This window comes from Anser brachyrhynchus, assembly GCF_964034855.1.
Source record: "Anser brachyrhynchus genome assembly, chromosome: 13".
Taxonomy (NCBI): Eukaryota; Metazoa; Chordata; class Aves; order Anseriformes; family Anatidae; genus Anser; species Anser brachyrhynchus.
The window spans coordinates 2659519-2677643 of NC_137708.1; the positions used below are offsets into that span (position 1 = coordinate 2659519).

At 39.6% G+C, this 18125-nt stretch overlaps 1 protein-coding gene across 5 annotated transcripts in view; it reads right to left on the reverse strand.

Moving 5' to 3' along the window:
* Window positions 1–5431: 5431 nt before the first annotated feature.
* The window catches only part of RPS6KA6 (ribosomal protein S6 kinase A6), a 43406-nt gene continuing 30712 nt past the window's right edge, over window positions 5432–18125 (reverse strand). For 4 of the 5 annotated variants that reach the window (XM_080554388.1, XM_080554386.1, XM_080554389.1 and 1 more), the window contains 7 exons: window positions 17980–18069; window positions 17154–17312; window positions 16605–16766; window positions 16114–16190; window positions 14298–14415; window positions 12218–12358; window positions 5432–11154 (listed from right to left, as the gene is read on the reverse strand). In XM_080554388.1, coding sequence (XP_080410514.1) covers window positions 11029–11154; window positions 12218–12358; window positions 14298–14415; window positions 16114–16190; window positions 16605–16766; window positions 17154–17312; window positions 17980–18069 — 873 coding nt within the window. In that variant the 3' untranslated portion in view covers window positions 5432–11028. Of the gene's footprint in view, window positions 11155–12217; window positions 12359–14297; window positions 14416–16113; window positions 16191–16604; window positions 16767–17149; window positions 17313–17979; window positions 18070–18125 lie in introns of all 5 variants that reach the window. The other variant, XM_080554387.1, reaches the window with a different exon arrangement.

Genomic DNA, 18125 nt, shown 5'->3' on the forward strand with positions numbered 1-18125 from the left:
GCAGGGGTCTTCCCCCACGCCACAGCTTTCTTCAGGCTGGTGTAAAGAACTGTTGCGTGATGCTCCTCAAAGCGCAGCTGTGCTCTGTTGGGGCTATATCCTGTGTGTTTCTGCCACAGATTAAATGAAATACGGCTTGGAGTGGAAGAGGGTGACAGCCTTTATTTAATCAAAAATGCAATTTTAATCCAACAACACGTTTAAGTGTTGTTACTTTTATTTAAAATACCATGCGTGCATTACTGTCATTAGCAGTGTATGACTTGCCACTTATTTAGATAGAGCACATTAGAAAAATTCAGAGCGAACACCATTTTGCTTCATTGGTTTTAAAAGCAGCAAGAAACGTCTCATCCCCCAAAAATGCCTAGGCCTGATTATCACGTGCACAAGGTAAAGCTTTTTCTCTCTGTGCTCCCCTCTCTCCTGTTTCAATTTCAGATACCAAAAGGTCCAATCCAATGCAACAGCCACGGATGAATTTTTCCCTGAAGTTTTCGAAGCCATGCCGACCAGGGTCAAAGCCCAGATCGAAGCCATCAGACTTACACGTGAGTACGCCCGAGGCTCGCATCTGACAACGTGCGGGGCCTGCAGGGAGTGGAGCAGGTCCCTGCATCCACAGGAGGGACGGGGGGCAAGGTGAGCAGCGTGGGGCTGTTCAGTAACGTGCCAAATTTCCATCTTCCAGCACCAGAAGCACACAGGGCCCCCGGCTGGCCGAGCAGCCCCTGCCACACCAGTCGCCCCCTCCCAGCCCCGGGGGGAGCCCGCAGGCTCCAGCCGCCCACCCCGGCCCTTGGTGGTGAGCGCACGGCGGCTGGGGCCACCGAGCCCGCGGGCAGGCCGGCCCGATGCTGGTTGGCAGCAGCCACTGCTCTTCGTCTTCGAGCAAAAAAAGGCGCCCCTCACTGCGGCTGCAGCCACGACCTCTCCTGCACCGGCCTCGGCGGCTGTTCGGAGTCCTGCGGAGCCAAATCCTTCATTTTCTTTAGAAATAAAAGCAATGCCACAGCGGGGCCAGCCGGCATCCCCCTCCACGCAGCAAAGCCCACAGCGGGGACATGTTCAGCAGCGTGCAAACCGCTCCCCTCAGCTGCTCTCACCCTGCGATAAAGCCAAGGGGCCTCCGGTCACCTGCCGGCCCCCCGCTGCAGCCCCCGAGGACAGCCAGGGTTCAGCAAGGGCCAGCGTCTCCCCTCCCCGCCTGGAGATCATCTCGCTGAAGAAAGGCTTCGCCGTCAAGGCCTTCCCCACCTTCAGCCAAAGTCGCTCGCCCCCAGGCCCTGCCAGCCCCCACAAGGCCCTGCCAGGGGCTGCTGCATCCAAAAGGGCCGAGGCGGCGGGCGTCCCCACAGGCGGCCGAGCACCGAGATCCGCACCCTTGGTAAGGCTGAAGGGAAGAAGCAGAACTTGGCATCCCCTGGGGGTGGCCCTCATCCATCGTGGCGGTACCCAAGCGGGAGGGTGGCACATCACACGCCCCCCAGGGATCCCCAGACGCCATGAAATCACGGGTATGTACCTACCCAAGTGTTAACATCCTTAGAAAAGACTGACATCTCTTCTTTCACAGCCTGGAACCAGGTGGGTCCACAAATTCCTGTAGAGAGAAACCCGCCCCCCTCAGCACCCAGATCCTGCGAGGACACCACGGCTCGAAGCACACAGCAGCTCTTCCTGGCCAATTCACGGTTTAAGAGTGCTTTGAGTTTTATTTTATTTTTTAAAGCCGTGTGCAAGACATTAATGATATACTGCTTGTTAACACACAAAGGTTAAAATGTCTGTGTATCACCTAGCTAAATCCATTTATGCATATAGTTAAACGGCACCAATACTGACAGTGCCTCCTTCCTGCAGAAACAACCCACTCCAAAAGCGGCCTTCCCATAGACTTGGCTTTTCACTCAGCTTGCCCAACACTGGAGCTGTACAGATAATGGAGCAGTTCCCAACAGCAGCCATAAAACACACTCAAAAGCTAGTTATGTATCAAGCTAATAGAATTAGGAAGTAATTTAACACTGAAATTCTGCTGCTAACAAAGGTCATGTTCAACCAGTGAGCATTTTACAAGCGTTTCTAAAGCAACCGTTCTGAAAACTGAGCATTCTCCTAAAAGCAGCTGCGGCAATTCTTGTGATGGTAAGATCAGCAGCAACAGCCCTTAGCAGTAGCAAAATATCTTTAAAATCCCTTTCCATTAAGCAACGAACATGTGCAAAGTCCTGGAAGGCAGACCGCCTTCCAGGCCCCACCACCTGGCTGGGAGCCATTGCCGTGGCCCTAAAGCTGAGCTGCTCATCCTTCGGTAAGCTAATCAAAACTTCCATTGATCCACTCTGTGTTTTCTTTCTCTTCACTTTCCAATAATTTAGGGCAATATTTTTTTTTTAATTAAATACAAAGGCCTTTCCACGTTTCAGAAAATTAATCACTTTTGGCATTTATTAGTTATTCATTTCTGTTTAAAGCATGTTTTATAATTCATTAAACTACCTCAAAAATTAAATTCTTAACAGCCCAAGGCCCAAAATATGTTTAAGTAAGAAAATTAAGCACAGTAATAAATAGCGAAGAATTCTGAAATATTAATTTGGCCTGTAGCATTTCAAATGTTTATTTGTGGTAATTAATTTGAAACCAAGTTTACATTGCCTCTCTCAGTAGTTTGCTAGGAACTTTCGGTTATGTTACTAATTTCCTCAGATTTGCCCTTCTGGTAGTACGTTCCATCACTGACAACCACTCCCAACGTATTTAAATTAATTCTTTCAGCTGTTTCCAAATTTGATCATTTTCCATGAGATGCAGAAAATTAAGCAGACAGCTGAAGGATATGTTCCCGGCTCGGTGCGGGGGGAGTTCGTTACCTGAGGCCGATTATTAACGCTATGCAACGGTTCTGTGCCCTTCACCGACCTGCGAGGAAAGCACTTATTTTACTGTGGCACAAGTGGCACAGTGTCAAAAGCAAGTGATAGTGTCCCACACAGAGGCAGCCTCTGATACAAATAAATGTAAACTAAGGTATAAGAAATGACGTGCACCTGAAAGAAGCCTCACCCAAAGGATTACTATGGCTTCCCCCTATGCTGGGCCTTACAGGACACGGTGACACAGGTCAGTGCCAGCCCGTCGCCAATCAGCAAACCAGCCGGCACGCTTCCGTAACTCAGCCAGGAAAGCTCTTAAATAATTTTTATTCCTAAAGAGTTGTCTTATTCCCTCAAGTATTGTCATCAGCAAGATTTAGTCAGAACTTTTCTACCATAGCATCTACCCCAATGCTGAATCCTGCAGAATCACAGAACATTAAATCGCAGTAAGTTCCCTAATCAAAATAGCAAACACGTGCAAAGTTGTGTTACAGGCACGTAAGTACTCTCCTAAGCCAGTTCTGCTGAAGCAGAATCCAAATGAAGAGATTTGACCTCTATTTTGTGGATTTTTAGATTTTTGCTCCTCTAGATCAGAAGCTCCCAATGCCACCCCTATAAAACAAACCCTCGCAATTAAAAACGAAGCAGCAGAGCACAAGGCCAGCGGCCGCCGGGGCCGCCCCCCCGCTCCGTGCCCCCAGCCCGGGCCGTGCCGTGCGGGGCTGCCACCACCTCCCGGCCGCCTCGGCCCTGGCCCCGGCCCAGCCCCTCGGTACTGGGACACCGCCATGAAGTGCTGTCGTCGTAAAAGCGTGTTACACATGAGGGAAGGCAAAGTACCGTCTTCCTCTTCACTCACCTGTGTTTCTAACGCCCAGGAGAGGAGAAAGTTTGTCATGATTTGTCATGAAGGCCTGCAGAGCCTGTGCGGGCACCAGACCAGGAGCAGTCCAGAAGGGCAGGATCCCTCAGGGCAGGATCCCTCAGGGCAGGATCCCTCAGGGCAGGATCCCTCAGGGCAGGATCCCTCAGGGCAGGATCCCTCAGGGCAGGGAAGCTGAACCCGGCCTAGGCGCTCCCAGGCCGCTCTGCCCATCGGTGTGCCGCTGCCTCCACCACGGCACCACACTGTGCCATCAGCGATGGCGACTCGATTCAGTGGCTGCCTGAGGAAAGCCACTCAGCTAAAGCAAGCACCTATTTTAAGGTGAAAATAAAAAAATGCTCTCAAAACATTTTTAACATTTTGTACCCCATTAAAACACAAAAGAAAGAAGTGGGAAGGTACCTCATTGTCATAAAACTTCAGAGATGAATCACAAGCAAAACAGCTCTTCTGAGAGCCAAGGTTTGCAAGAAAGCACAGCAATACAGAATGTACCTTATTTAATCTTGTTCCTACATCTCCGCACTGGCATCTCAATTTTATTTATTTTTTTAATCCATGCCTTGCCTCTTTTCCCAGCAGCAGTGAGTCTCAACCAACCATCTAAAGAACTACTTGAGAGCTTGGGGTTGTTGGTAGTTTTTTGGAAGTTTTCAGTCTGATTTCCCCCCCCACCACCACCACAATCAAATGGAGCAAGCCATGCTCCTCTGCAAACCTGTTTCTTGCTGCCTCCCCTGTGGCTTCCACCATCCCTCCAGGCACCACCAAGGGCTTCAGCCCTCTACCAGCCCCTGTAGCAGCTTCGGCAGCCCCCCACGCATGGCCAGCCCCTGGGCACACTTCTGGCTGCCTGGGGAAAGGCAACAACCCCCTGCCACGAGGCACTTGGTCCTCAATTTAGCTCCTGCTTCCCCCTTCCTATTTCAGTTACCGACTTATTAATGAAAACATCACAAAATCTGGCGCACTTTATCCTTTCCAGACTGCTCAGCAGTTATCTCAGGGCTCCTTCCTCAGCAGGCCATGCCAAGGGCCGGGTGACTCCTGCCACCAGACAGGCCTAAAGGAGTCTTTAAAAAGTGCCTTGGGGGAACAAACATGAGCTGGGAGATGGATTTACTTCAGGCAATTTTAGAAAAATCTTTGTGTGTATTTGGACCAATATGGTACATGAAAAACAAGACTGCAGCACTAGTTACCAAATACCTTGTTTTAAAACCACATATTGCACTTCAGTGCAATTACATTGACTTATACTCATCCTGTGATGGGATTAGCGACATAGCGAAGTGTGCTGCCACCTAGTAGTGATGTATCAATATTTGGCTTTGTAGTAATAGCTCAGATATAGGACAAAAGAATTCTATCAGTTGAAGCAATATATCTTAAATTCAAAACTAACTTGTAGTAGGAAGAGCTTTTCACTACAACTTTTTATGACCTCACGCGGCAAACACTGATGCAGATAGTTAACCATTTGTGCAGGTCACTGCTGTTAATGCGATTACTCTCATTTGCAACGTAAGTGCCTTTATTTCAAAGGACCAGACCTTTGCAGAAAAATTATTTCTTTTTGTATACATGAAGTCAAAGCTGAATACCTGAAAAACGTACAGAAGGTAGATTATCCCACCCTAAAGTAATACATCAATCCTATCAGTGAATGTATGGTTTATTGAAAGTGTGGCATGAAACACTTTACTGTGAATATAAATTTATAAACAGCTCTTGACGTATGTGTTGTTTTTGGCAAGGCTTACCAAATAATGCAATTCACAGTACATTTAATTTAGGAATGTTTGCTCATTGATTTTTATATCATTTTTTTTAAAAAATAGTTGAACTTCCAAATCATAAATGACCTATTTTTGTCAATTATAAAATACTATGAATTTGCAACCTTTTTATTCTAGTACTCAAGGAACTGCCAGCTATTTAAAACTGTACCTTTATCATTATTCACAAAGTTTAACAAAAATAAATACAATTTTGAGGTTGTCTTTGGCATGTCGTAATTCAAGGCAATAGTATCTTTTAGCAGCACAGTGCAAAGAAAGACAACATACCATACAATGCACTACTAGATTCAGCCTTACAAGGAGAAGAGAACGTAGTACAATGCAAACTTTAATGTCAATATATACAGAGCTTTAAAGAAAACATTTTTTAAAATTAAATGAAATAAATACAATATGATACAAAATCCACAATATGCTTAGAGAAAGAAATGACAGTTACAATATCTGATAACGGGGACCTTTTGTATAGTTTCATCTTTGAAGTACCTCAGAGAGCATGTGATTCATTGCACGCTGTTTTCAATTAATGCCCTTTTGTATATTGAGATTTATAGCCAGTCACGTGCCAGAATAGTTTTAGCTCTAATCAGAGTATCAGTGCAAGATGCCAAAGTGCTTGGGATATTATGACACTGCAATTACTTCGCAAATGCTGCTCGTAAGCCTAATGCAAAACATACAAAATAGGAACACTTTGTCCTGCAAAGGAGATCCACCTTGAGCACGTTTTCAGTTCTCACACACACACACAAAAAAAGAACAACCCCACAAACCCGGATCCTATGTTACTCAAACTCATTATTGGTAATAGGCTATCTCCCAAATCTTAATCATTAAGAGACATAATCAAAGATCATTTATCATTTAAAGCTTTCAAAGTAAAATTGCTTTCTTCATATAAGAAAATCTCAAGACAGCCTGTCACTGATTAACGGGGAGGGGCACGGGATAGGTGAGCAACTTCTATTTAGGTAAGATACTGTAATACTCAAATCAACTTTAGCTATACACTAGGGTGTTGGTTTTTGTTTTGTTTTGGATTTGTATTGTTTTATTCAAAGGAAAATACAGGCTTATCAACAAAATAATTTGGGGGAGTAAATGTTTAAGAAAATACACTGAAGTAGGGACGAAATTTATTCAGAGGGTACTTAACTAAAGAGAAGTTAATGCATAAGGATGGTACATGTTGTATAACAGCGTATGCATGTTACCAATAGGTATACTAATACATACTCAAGAAAAAAAAAGTGAGTGAACTTTCAACGAGCAGCTTAAAAAAAACCTGTAGAGCTGTGATAGCATTACATAAGGACCCTATTATCATGGCTTAAGAAGCCTTCTGAAATCTGCTCCTCCTTTCCCTCCCACAAACATCAGCAAAGTTTCAACTCTGATAGGATTAAAAAACTTAAGTGCTACAGAAGTACATAAAACCCCATAATTGCATTGATGCATGAGCCTTATTTCACTTATATGAATCAGGATAATTACTATATTACTATGTAATTCATTTAACTCAATCCTTATAAGCTCTCCTAACTTTTTAATTGCAACATTTGACAGCAGAGAGAAGAACACTAGATGCAGCCATCTGTCACTGCAAATGACCAGTGTATACTGCAAGTAACTTCCAATTGTTGCTTTGCTAGGTGTAATTTTAACTACTGGACATATTAGTTTCTTCAATACATATATTAAGATTAGCTTTGGAAAATGAACTAAAACATGGAAGACAATTCAAGCTCAGTATGACTGACTTGGGTAAGGTTTTGGATGCCTTCTCTGAATGCTAGCAGAAGATTTAAAACCATGGAACATGGGCCTCAACTAGAAGTATGCTTAGACCACCTACACCTTAGGCTCTTTACAGGGTCAAGAAGAATTTACTAGTTTCAAGCATAATGGGAAAAATACACAACATGCTAACAACAGCATTTAGACAAGCCACAGAACAGCAGCTTAAGTGAATCTACCCACGCTAATGTTTGCTGGTACAGGCACTCTTCATTACGCACCACTGGCAGATGTTGATGCTACTGTATAGCTTTTGAATACAATACAGGAATACAATAGAGTTCTTTGGTATTCATCAAAAGAAAAACTGAAGATAATAATTGCAATATCCAAAGAGTGAAAAAGAAGCAGATATGTCAAGTATGGGCTCCAGCTACAGTTCAGGTCTGTAGGTATCTACTCCTTTCAGTGAGAACCGTATCAGACTGCTAGTGAGAGCTAGCACTCATTTATAACTGCCATTATCAAAATCAGAGTAGATGTCATTGTGCTGGCAGTAAGAGAGATCGCACCCAAAATATCAGAACAGTGAAGAAAATTTCTGTATTATAGTATGATCATAACTAGTCTTGAACTGTGCAGAGACGATATGAAAATGAAACATTACACTAACCTTTCACTCCAACCAAGAGCATGTTCAAATAAGTGTTCTTCCATTTCAAACACTGAACTGATAATGCATCATCTGTTCATGAGTATTAATAATTGAACAAAATCTGAGCTTGAAAAAAATATGAAGTTACAAAAGAAATATCAAAGAAAATTATTAAATACCATATTAGAAGTAAATGCGTAAGAACTCTTTTGTATCCCTGTATATCCAAAATGTTTCAAAACTGATATTCATAGCAAGTTAACTTCTTCCCCTCAAGTGATTTAAGGATTAAAGATCGGCATACCAGAATACGCTGGTCTTGTCAGATATAAGAAAGGTGTTTGTCCATATGTTTTCCTTGTGATAAGACAACTTGTTAACATTGCAGTCGCTGAAACCTTGCCTTTGCCCCAGGAGTACCATTTGCACTAAAGGCTAGTAATGATATAAAAACACACCAGGGATAAACTTATAGATGTTTAAAATTCTTTGCTAAGAATCAGAATATCCATCTTGTTTGCACATATTTCTTCTTACCACCTTTCTTTTGACAAGAACTTGAGTATCTTCAGCTGCTTACAACTGTATTTGTGCAAAATGCTTTTAAGGTGCTTATAATGTGGTGCTTCTAAGCAAGCTAAAAGAAAATACCAATATAAACACTGTTAAATGATTCATGAATAAAGCCATTAAAGACCAGCTGCTACCTTACGGGAAAGCTGAAGACAATTCAAGTTTGACATTTTAGTTCTGTTCCATTCCTTGCATTACCCTCTACCAACGCAGTTTTTTACTAGTGCATTACAACCCACGTTGCACCTTGACCTTGGTCAAGGTAGCTTATTTCTACCACATTTATTCTACCCCTCTCTACTCAGTGAATTCAAATTCTTCTGGTAGTTATTTATAAGTTGACAAACAAAATTACACAGACTGTAAATGAGAGGTTTACACACACACTTCTGGGCCAAGGTCTCTGGTAATAAAAAGGATGAACCAACTGCATAAGGCGCAGATTTGGTACTAAACAATAAGCTTTCCAGGAAGCAGTCATGTTCTTTGATAGCTTTCAAGCATTTCAAACAGGCACCTCAAAATCAGGCACAAATGGCCCCAGTATGCTTCCAACATCTATCAAACACTCAAATTTAGTATGGGGTATGTTCTGCATGATACAAATAGCACACCTATGTTTGCTATATTCATTAAGTCTCAAATCTACATATATTCATACCTAACTATTTGGCCAGATAATTTCCATCTTCCCCCACCACAACAGAAGAAAGCAGCTCATCTAACGGTACTTTCAATGCCACCAAGTACTTCACAGGTATAAGCAAAAACCAGCCAGCACCCTCTGCATTTTAAGATCTGAGTTACTATTGCCATTCTTGGAAGTTAGGCCAGAATTCTTCGGAAAGCTTTTTCTTCCTTTTCTTCCTGTCTCAAAATGCAGAGTTCTGCCATCGTAGATGTCTTGTAATTCGCCAAAGCTATCGGGAACAGGAAATTCAATGATGGCAAATCAGTCAACTACAATTTTTGGTCACTTGCATTCTCCAACTCTTCACAGTCTAACTGTTGGTCACTAATATACTTACCTAATGTTTAAAATGCGTACCATCCTACTATGTCAATACAATTGTACAGTAATGTCTACAACTTGTGAAAATATTTTACTTTAAGCTTATTATCTCTGAATGTATTAGTTCCCAGTCTACGAGCAGGTGCAAGTCAGCACTGGTTTTGAGTCAGAAAACTCAAAGGTGATTCTGGCCCTGAGATTTGTTTCCTGTCTATCACAGCACGTAGAAAGAGCTGAAATCCTAACACCAAGACAGAGAGAACAAGTGAGTGCCGGCAACGGGATATTGTCAGTAACTTGCCCATAACTGTGAAATTTCTTGGTCAAAATTCCCTTATCTGGGCACACTGCAAGGCTTATTTATTTTCCCAAGCTACCCCTACAGTTAGGCAAATAGAATTTTGCATTTATGTTCTGTAGTATTTGTACATGCGGCTAGAGATTCAGATAGAAGCAACGTTCTATAAAAACCAAATAAATAAAATTAAAATCCACACGCCAAGTTTGTTATAACAAAGTGTCAGTTTGTCTCATACACCAAACATACTTAATATTGGATATATTCAGTGGAAACATCTGCCAAGGAAACAGTAATATAGCCATTGTACAAATGGATAGGCAATATAATATATATATTTTTTTAAAACAAAAATGGATTGCATGATGTTGCCTTAAAATAACAATATTATTTCAATCCTTAATTTTGACTGTTTATACACATACTTACTTTCTCCAGCTCAGTGCAGGACACAGTACCATTCATGGTAATAATTAGAAGTGTTCATTCTCCTGTAAGAGGCCATTAGTTAACCAGCATTTCTTTCGAGTCACAAGTGATCAAATTGATTTTACAGGTAAAGTGCAGGACCTTACACATTGCTTTTGTTTATATTTTCCACATAAACTTATTCGTTACTGGCACCATGCAAACACAGACCTGCCAAATTAGCATTAATGCATTTAATATTGGCACAATACATCAGTCAGATTTTCATAAAAGTAATGAAAAAGATAAATGAATTAAGTTGAATCAGTTAAGTGTCCAATTACAAAATTAAGAATTTGTCCTTCACAACAGGATTTAAGTATGTGAAGAAATGAAAAAACTTACACTGACACTTTTTTATGTACAACTTGGTCATTGACAACGGTCCCCAAAACCTTTTTTTTTTTTTTTAAATGAACCCAGCAAAACTATACAGAATGCGAAATAATATTTGCAACAGATCTCTTAAAGGACAGTGTAGAGAAATTCATTATGGTGTGTACCTGATGTTAAATTAATTTAACAGATACAGCCTGTAAAACAACACAGTATGAACCTGTGGATTTTTTTTTTCTTTTTTAAAAAAGGACTTTTACAGAATTCAAGTAGTGTAGCAGGAAACCATAGATGCCTTTTGATCACAGGTCAGGCAAAGTAGAGCCACTTATTGGATTTTCCCCTTGCTTCTGTTTGCTAAGGTGTCCCAGTGGATCTATAAGTCTGTAGATGTTAGCTTTTTCATGCTCCGTCGTTGAGCTAAACTCGAGGCTGCAACAGGCTCTAACACTGGCTGAAATGTCTTGTGATTCAGTGCAGAATATGTAGCAGCCATGGCTCCCTAGAGAACAATGAATCACATAAAAGGTTGTAAAAGTCTTTTTTTTTTAAATCAGAAGATAAAACAATTCAATATTAAATTCTTACAGAATTCTATAAAAATAGGGCTTACAGTAGGTCATATACATTTTCTAAAGTTTGTTTTGAAAGAAAAAAGATGTATTGCTGAATCCTTCAGGTTTCTAAGCACAGGTGTATGACATCTTTTTCTTTCCAGTGTATTTCTTCTACATACCTTAGATGTAGCAGTAACCTCTTAATGTGGGTCAGAATCAGTATCTTCCAAGCAATAGTAGCATCAATTTATCAAATACAGCCACTTAAGTGGCTATTCAGGTCCTGACTTACGAACACAACATAATTAAGACTAACTTTCACAGGTTTTTGCTTTTTACTCCTACAAAATTGATGGAGTCTTAAAAGCTGTTTGCATATATTAGAATTTGCTTGTGCATCACAGGTCAGAATCACAGATACAAAATGAACAGATAAAGCAAGTGCAAAAATTGTAGCTAGATTGCTAATTTTTGTTGTTGTCAGGAGACCGTAATACAGTTCGAAACAAATCTCAAAAGGTTTCGTAGAATCATAGACTAATAGACTATCCTCAGTCGGAAGGGACCCACAAGGATCATCGAGTCCAACTCATGGCTCCACACAGGACCACCCAAAGAAAAAAATAAAAATAAATCAAAACATATCTGACAGCATTGTGCAAATGCTTCTTGAGCTTGCCGTAACCACTTCCCTGGGGAGCCTGTTTCAGTGCCTGAATTTCTTGAATAAGAACGCTAGGGGACCTGTGGAAGTCTCAGATAACTGTCTGAGCTGCTTCCTGTATGGCCAAAGCTACCTTAATCTTTGAAAGCACAAAAGGAACAAACAGAAAAGTCTAAAAAAAGTTCACTGATTATTTGTCTGCTTATATAACTTAAGTGAGGATGTACATACTAGCAAAGAGAAAAGAAAGCTAAGTACAAAAAATCAGTTTGCCTGTAGCTTCAGAAGTGACCCAAATCATTGCACATCCATCAGCTCAAGCCATATTCACTCCCCAGGTTTACCTTTACTAGATGTGGTGCATCTTGCCTGTTTAGTTGATAATGCGGCAACTGGTCCCTACATGCTATCCACGAATGTTTTAATACTTGCTCTGCTGTATACCTCTGATGCGGATCTACATGAAGCATATGTGATAACAAGTCCTAGATAAAAACAACAAACACATACTATTCAGTTAAAATAATCTTAATACAGACTATAAGACATTAATTATGGCAGTAATTTAAAAAGGATCTTATGTGGCAGGGATAAACAATGCAAACACGCAAATCAGCAGATAAATTGGATCATTTTGTGCCTTGACACTGCAGAAGTCTGAAAACAATGTGGTGTACTATAATCAGTTTAACAGAGCAGGCCTTTATTGTAAAGAAATTTACTGTTGTTTCCATGTTTCATATTTCAATTTGTTTATAACATGTCTAAAAGACCAGAAATACTGTTAAAATCTAACAGAAAGTGCTTATGGAAGAATATTATTGGCAAATACCTTTCCTCATTCCTACTATGCACTTGAGGTCTGCAACGTATTACAGTTGAATTCGTATATATATTCGCTATATACTACCAAAGATTTTTTCCTTCAAGTTATGTAAAGAGTAAAACCAAACAAGAATGAACATTTGTTTTTGGCTGTTTAGAAGCATTAGTAACAAGCTAGGAATTGTAGTGTTGGTCAAAAGATGAGCTGGATGGGAAGTACACAGAAAAGACAGGAATAGCTTGAAAGAAAACAAAATATGAACAAGCTGACAGAATGTTCCCTTTGTTTTAGGTACAAAATGTTAAATGTTCTTGACTATGCAGAAGTGAATTACTTGTGCTAAGAGAGAATCAGCCAGCAAGTATTCTGAATCACTCCTATTGGGATGAACAAATAGCGCAGTCCCAAAGGATTAGGTAAAAAAAATAATATTAACACCAAGATTTATAAAAGGTAAAAATAGTGACTAAGATACCTACAGAGTAGGCCAACACGAAACCCTGAGAACACATACAGCAATTGATACGCGATGCATGACAGCATCTTTAAACAAAGCAGCATAATCAAGCTGACAGAGACTATTTGCAAAATATCCAGATATATCAAATTATTAGTTTAATTGCTGAAAGTAGTAACAAAAACACAAAGACCTGACAACTTCAGTGTCAAAAAAGTCAAAAGAGTGAGCCTATATTACAGGAAAAAAATATTAATACAAAAACTAGTTGGCTACTATAACTAACATAACTATAAAAAGACATCCTTCCATTTAAGTAATACCACATACATCTGGGTTTGGTCCAATATAAACAATGAATTAAATGATTAGGAAAGCTTATACAGGGACCCATCCTATCTAAAATGGGTACCAGTGATCTGGGTGAAACAACAGAGCACACCTGTCATGTTTGCAATAAGAACTGAACAAGAAGTATGGGTAAAGAGCTGATGAGTTCAAGGGCCAGGCAGCCTTCCAAGAGGACCCAGGCAGGATGGAGTTCTGGGCCAGACAGAAACTTACAAAATTCGATGAGGACAAACAAATTTCTCCACTTGGGAAGGAAGAAATCCTTGCCTAGATACAAGCTAGGGACTGACTGTTTAGGAAACAGCTTTGCTGAAAAGGACCCGGAGGTCTTCGTAGGGCAGCAAGCTGAACTACCAGTGTGACCTGCTTTCCAAGAAAGCGGACAGTATCTTGGGTTGAAGCACAGCAAGTACACTGAGGGAGGTGATTGCATTCCTTCAGTCAGCACAACTAAAGAAATGGAGACAGAGGACAAAATAAAACAAGAGGTGTTCTGGCTTTAAATCAGAAGAAACTTCTTCCTCATTAAGGTAGTCAAGAGAAGGCTGCCTGGGCAGGTTGTACAGTCTTCACCCTTGGAGGTTTTCAAAATCAGACTGAATAAAACCCTGAGCTACCTATTCTGATCATGAGCTGACCCTGTTTTGAGCAGGAGGTTGGTGACCTTTATTGCAATAAACTTTGCAGACAAGACTAGCAAACTCGTATGTTAGATTAGTCTTTATGGCACTCAATAAATGTTTGTTTGAATTCTACAAAATACAAGTAAAAAAACAAAACACGTTTATACCTTGGCTGCATCTGAAACAGTGTCCCAGTTGCCTCCACTTAAGGAGAACTTTCCACTGCCTATTCGTACCAGGATCTCCTCAGGAGTATCATTAGGACCATTTGCAAATGGAGTATAGCTATTGAAAGGGGGAAAAAAAATTTAAGAAATTGTTAAAACCTCATTAATCATTTTGACAAGTTATTCCACTACTGACAGTAACACTCTATACTATCAAATAAAGCATACATTAGATTAGCATTTCATCTTTGAAACTATTTTTTTTCCCCATAATTGTTACTCGACTGTTACTCAAGTAGAATAAACAGTAATGCAGATTAACAAGATGTTTTAAGTATCTTAATAATACATTCTAACTAGTGCAGACTTTCAAATCAAGTGAAAATGATTCATAAACAAAAAATTATGTAAGACAACCAGAGCAATTAAGTAATCCAAACCTAGAACAGTACCCCACCAGAAAGCCTAATGAAGCTGGAGTTTGGGGTATGGACATACATTTTGACAAAGGAGGAGCAAAATATATTTACATCTACGATTTGTGGGAAAAGCTGCAACACAAATCAATCGAGGTTTGTTTTTATTCATTTTTAGGTGAGTTTGGGAGGCTTAAACCACAAGATTATTGGTTTGGGAGGCTTTTAATAGTTTACTGGATTTCCTGTAAATTCAGGTTGTTTTCCTATAAATCCTACTGTGAAGAACAAAATAACTAAACTGGCAAGTCTGAAACCCCTATCTTAATGACTTTTTAGTCATTCATTTAGACATTCAAAAATACACCTTTTAACAGTATCAGAAGTAGTACAATGTTTTGGCATCTCCTATGGTCATAGGCTAGTACCAAGTTAGTTTTAATTTTTAAAAAATCAAATCTCACTCAAATTAATTACATCATAACACCCCTCAGCTATCAAATCAGCATGACAGCAGTAATACATATTAATGCGTTATATCTTAGTACTTTGAAAGCTTTACATAGAAGTCAACCAACATCAAAGGTTTAGGAAGTATCCCAACCAGTTTAGTTGTAGTACTTCAGATGATGAGCTTAAGGGGAACAAAATGGAAAGCTAGGAAATGAAGTTGGACCATTCTTCTCCCTTACTTGTTACCTGCTGTGTCTTTTGTTCAGACAATGTTTCTTACACATGCAGGCAGGGTAATGCCCAAGATCTGCATGGCTGCATATAAATCATACAGAAAACTGAGTTTCAATGACAAAACTCTAGTGGTGCTAGTGATTTTACTGGGAGAAGTACAGTATGATCAAGATGTTTCCAGAAGACAGTATTTATAGATAAAGATGGAAAAAAATACTTTACCTGTCAGAACAGAATTCAATGGCAAATTGATAAACGCTATTACTTTTTGAAGTACTTTCTAGTCCTTAATGAAAGTTTAGAAAAATGAAGAGGTTACAAGCCAGTTCATTCTGTAAAAGGGCCATGAATTAAGGCTGCGGAAAGAGATACAAGAGGATGGACTACAAGGGTAGGGGGGGAGGACAAGGGGCAGAAGAAAAAAAAAGAAGAAAACCAACACGTGGTTTTACAAACTAAGAGCTCTCCCCTAAGCTAGGGAGGGTCTTTGGCATCCTCTAGTCATGTACTAGGGAAGAGAGAAGCCCCAAAACTACCTGCAAGATAAGTCTTGTTTATGTACACATTTATAAACTCACAGCTTCCTGTTCCTCTTCAGAGTCTTTGTTATTCTGCATTCAAACCAGTGAGATATCATCTTAAAATTTTAATAAAAGCATGGATTCGTGCAGCATGCTGTAATTTTAGGTAAACAAAATAAGCTAATATCTCACCCTGCCAACATTGTGTAAAGAAGAACACCCAAGCTCCATATGTCACAAGCAGCATCATAACCTTGTCGCATGAGAACCTTTTAAAAAAAAAAGTTAGAGACTTTTCATATATTTAAAAAAAAAAAAAGAAAGAAGCCACCCCCCACCCCCAAACCACTACACACACAGGCTGAGGAAGGATAAGTCAGTGCCAATATAGTTTCAGAGGCTTCATCATTTCTTGTTCAATATACAGGTTACAGTAACTATTAACAATATTTCTTGTTCCCAGAAAGTCATCCTAAGATTCTCAACGGGCATCCATCTTATTTTTGAGGGTAGACTCTACTATTTTTAAAAAGACTTATAAACACATATGCTCTAGTATTTATAGACACATCTAAGGAAAACTACCAGGGTAGGTTTTTGTTTTGTTTTTAAAACTACTGAAAGGATTAAGTATTTGATACATCAAAACCAGTGTAGACAAAATGCATGGCAGCTTAAGATACCTCTGGTGCCACGAAATTTGCAGTGTAGCATGGAGTTAGAAGTAGCCCATTTTCTCCTCGAAGTTGTTTTGCAAATCCAAAATCACAAATCCTGATAGAATCAGCATTATTTGAATCATCCGTATATAAAATATTACTAGGTTTAAGGTCTCGATGCACTACCTTTAAAAAGATATTTTAAAATCTATTATTTCAAAGATGTACAAACATACGTACATGCAAATTTCACAATTCATAACCAATAACAGATATAGTAAGCTAGAGACTAACACTTCCACACAATTATCTAACTTTCAAGTAACAAAAAATATATTTCAGTAACCTCATAAAAAAGCATACTGGCTCATAATGCAACTGGAACTAACATAACCAACTCACAAACAAGCATAGAACAAACATCTGCCGCTTCATAAGTAAAAGCAGAGTTAAAAGGGCTTGCAGAATAATTACATGGGTCACATCTCATCTTTTATAGAAAATACTCAAACCCTCCCCTTCTCCTGTTAAAAAAAGCCTCTCAAAGAGCTGTGAATAAAACAAATCACTCACTCCTTGGCAGTGCAGGTAATCCACAGTCTTAGTTATAGTGTATAATACAGCACTAGCCTCTCGTTCCGAGAAGAACTTCTGTCTGAGAATTCGATCAAGCAGCTCTCCTCCTTTCATCAGCTCAGTGACGAGGTATATGAATCTACCATCATCATACACCTGAAGAAGTTTAACAAGCACACATATATACACACATACATATTCATCCAGATCATCCATAATTATAGAACCTGAAAAATCTGAAAATTACAGACTAGATTGTTCACCCATTCACGTATATGAACATAAAGTGCAAACAGCAGGGGCTGTCAAATTTAATTCTGCAATTCGAGCTTTAGAGCATGAAGTCTAAAGAAAGCTTGTGTCATTCTGTGAGATGTTGAGATAATAGATTATTAAATCATGACTCAGAATGACATTTCTTCAGTCTAGGAACTTCTGTTTGTAAGAGGAGACTAGCTCTATCACTCCCTATTCCTGTTCCCCTCCAGAGGATTTTTAGCTGCTGATACTTTGCACATACACAACACATTCAACTGCTTTTTCAGATTCAGATCGCCAACACATTAACTGATTATTTGAAATTAGAAGAAATATGACTCTTTAACATGTACATCATTTCTCACTTCAAGTTCATTAAACAATCTTTATAAAATATTAGTATCAGGACACTTAAAATACTCTATACTTTACTATATATACACTGCTGTCAATATATTTTGCTATGCAAAAGAAATGTAAACCCAATAAACTCCCTACATCTATATTTATATATAAATATATACTGACTAGTGTGTAATAAGAGGTAGCAGAGATAGGTACATACATCCTTTAAAGTAATAATATTTGGATGCTGTCCATAACGCATGAGAATCTCAATTTCTTCTGAGGGATCCCTCTTACTTTTATCAATTATCTGCAAAATACAGTAACATGAAAACAAATTTTGCAACAGTTTCAAAAATGTCAAGA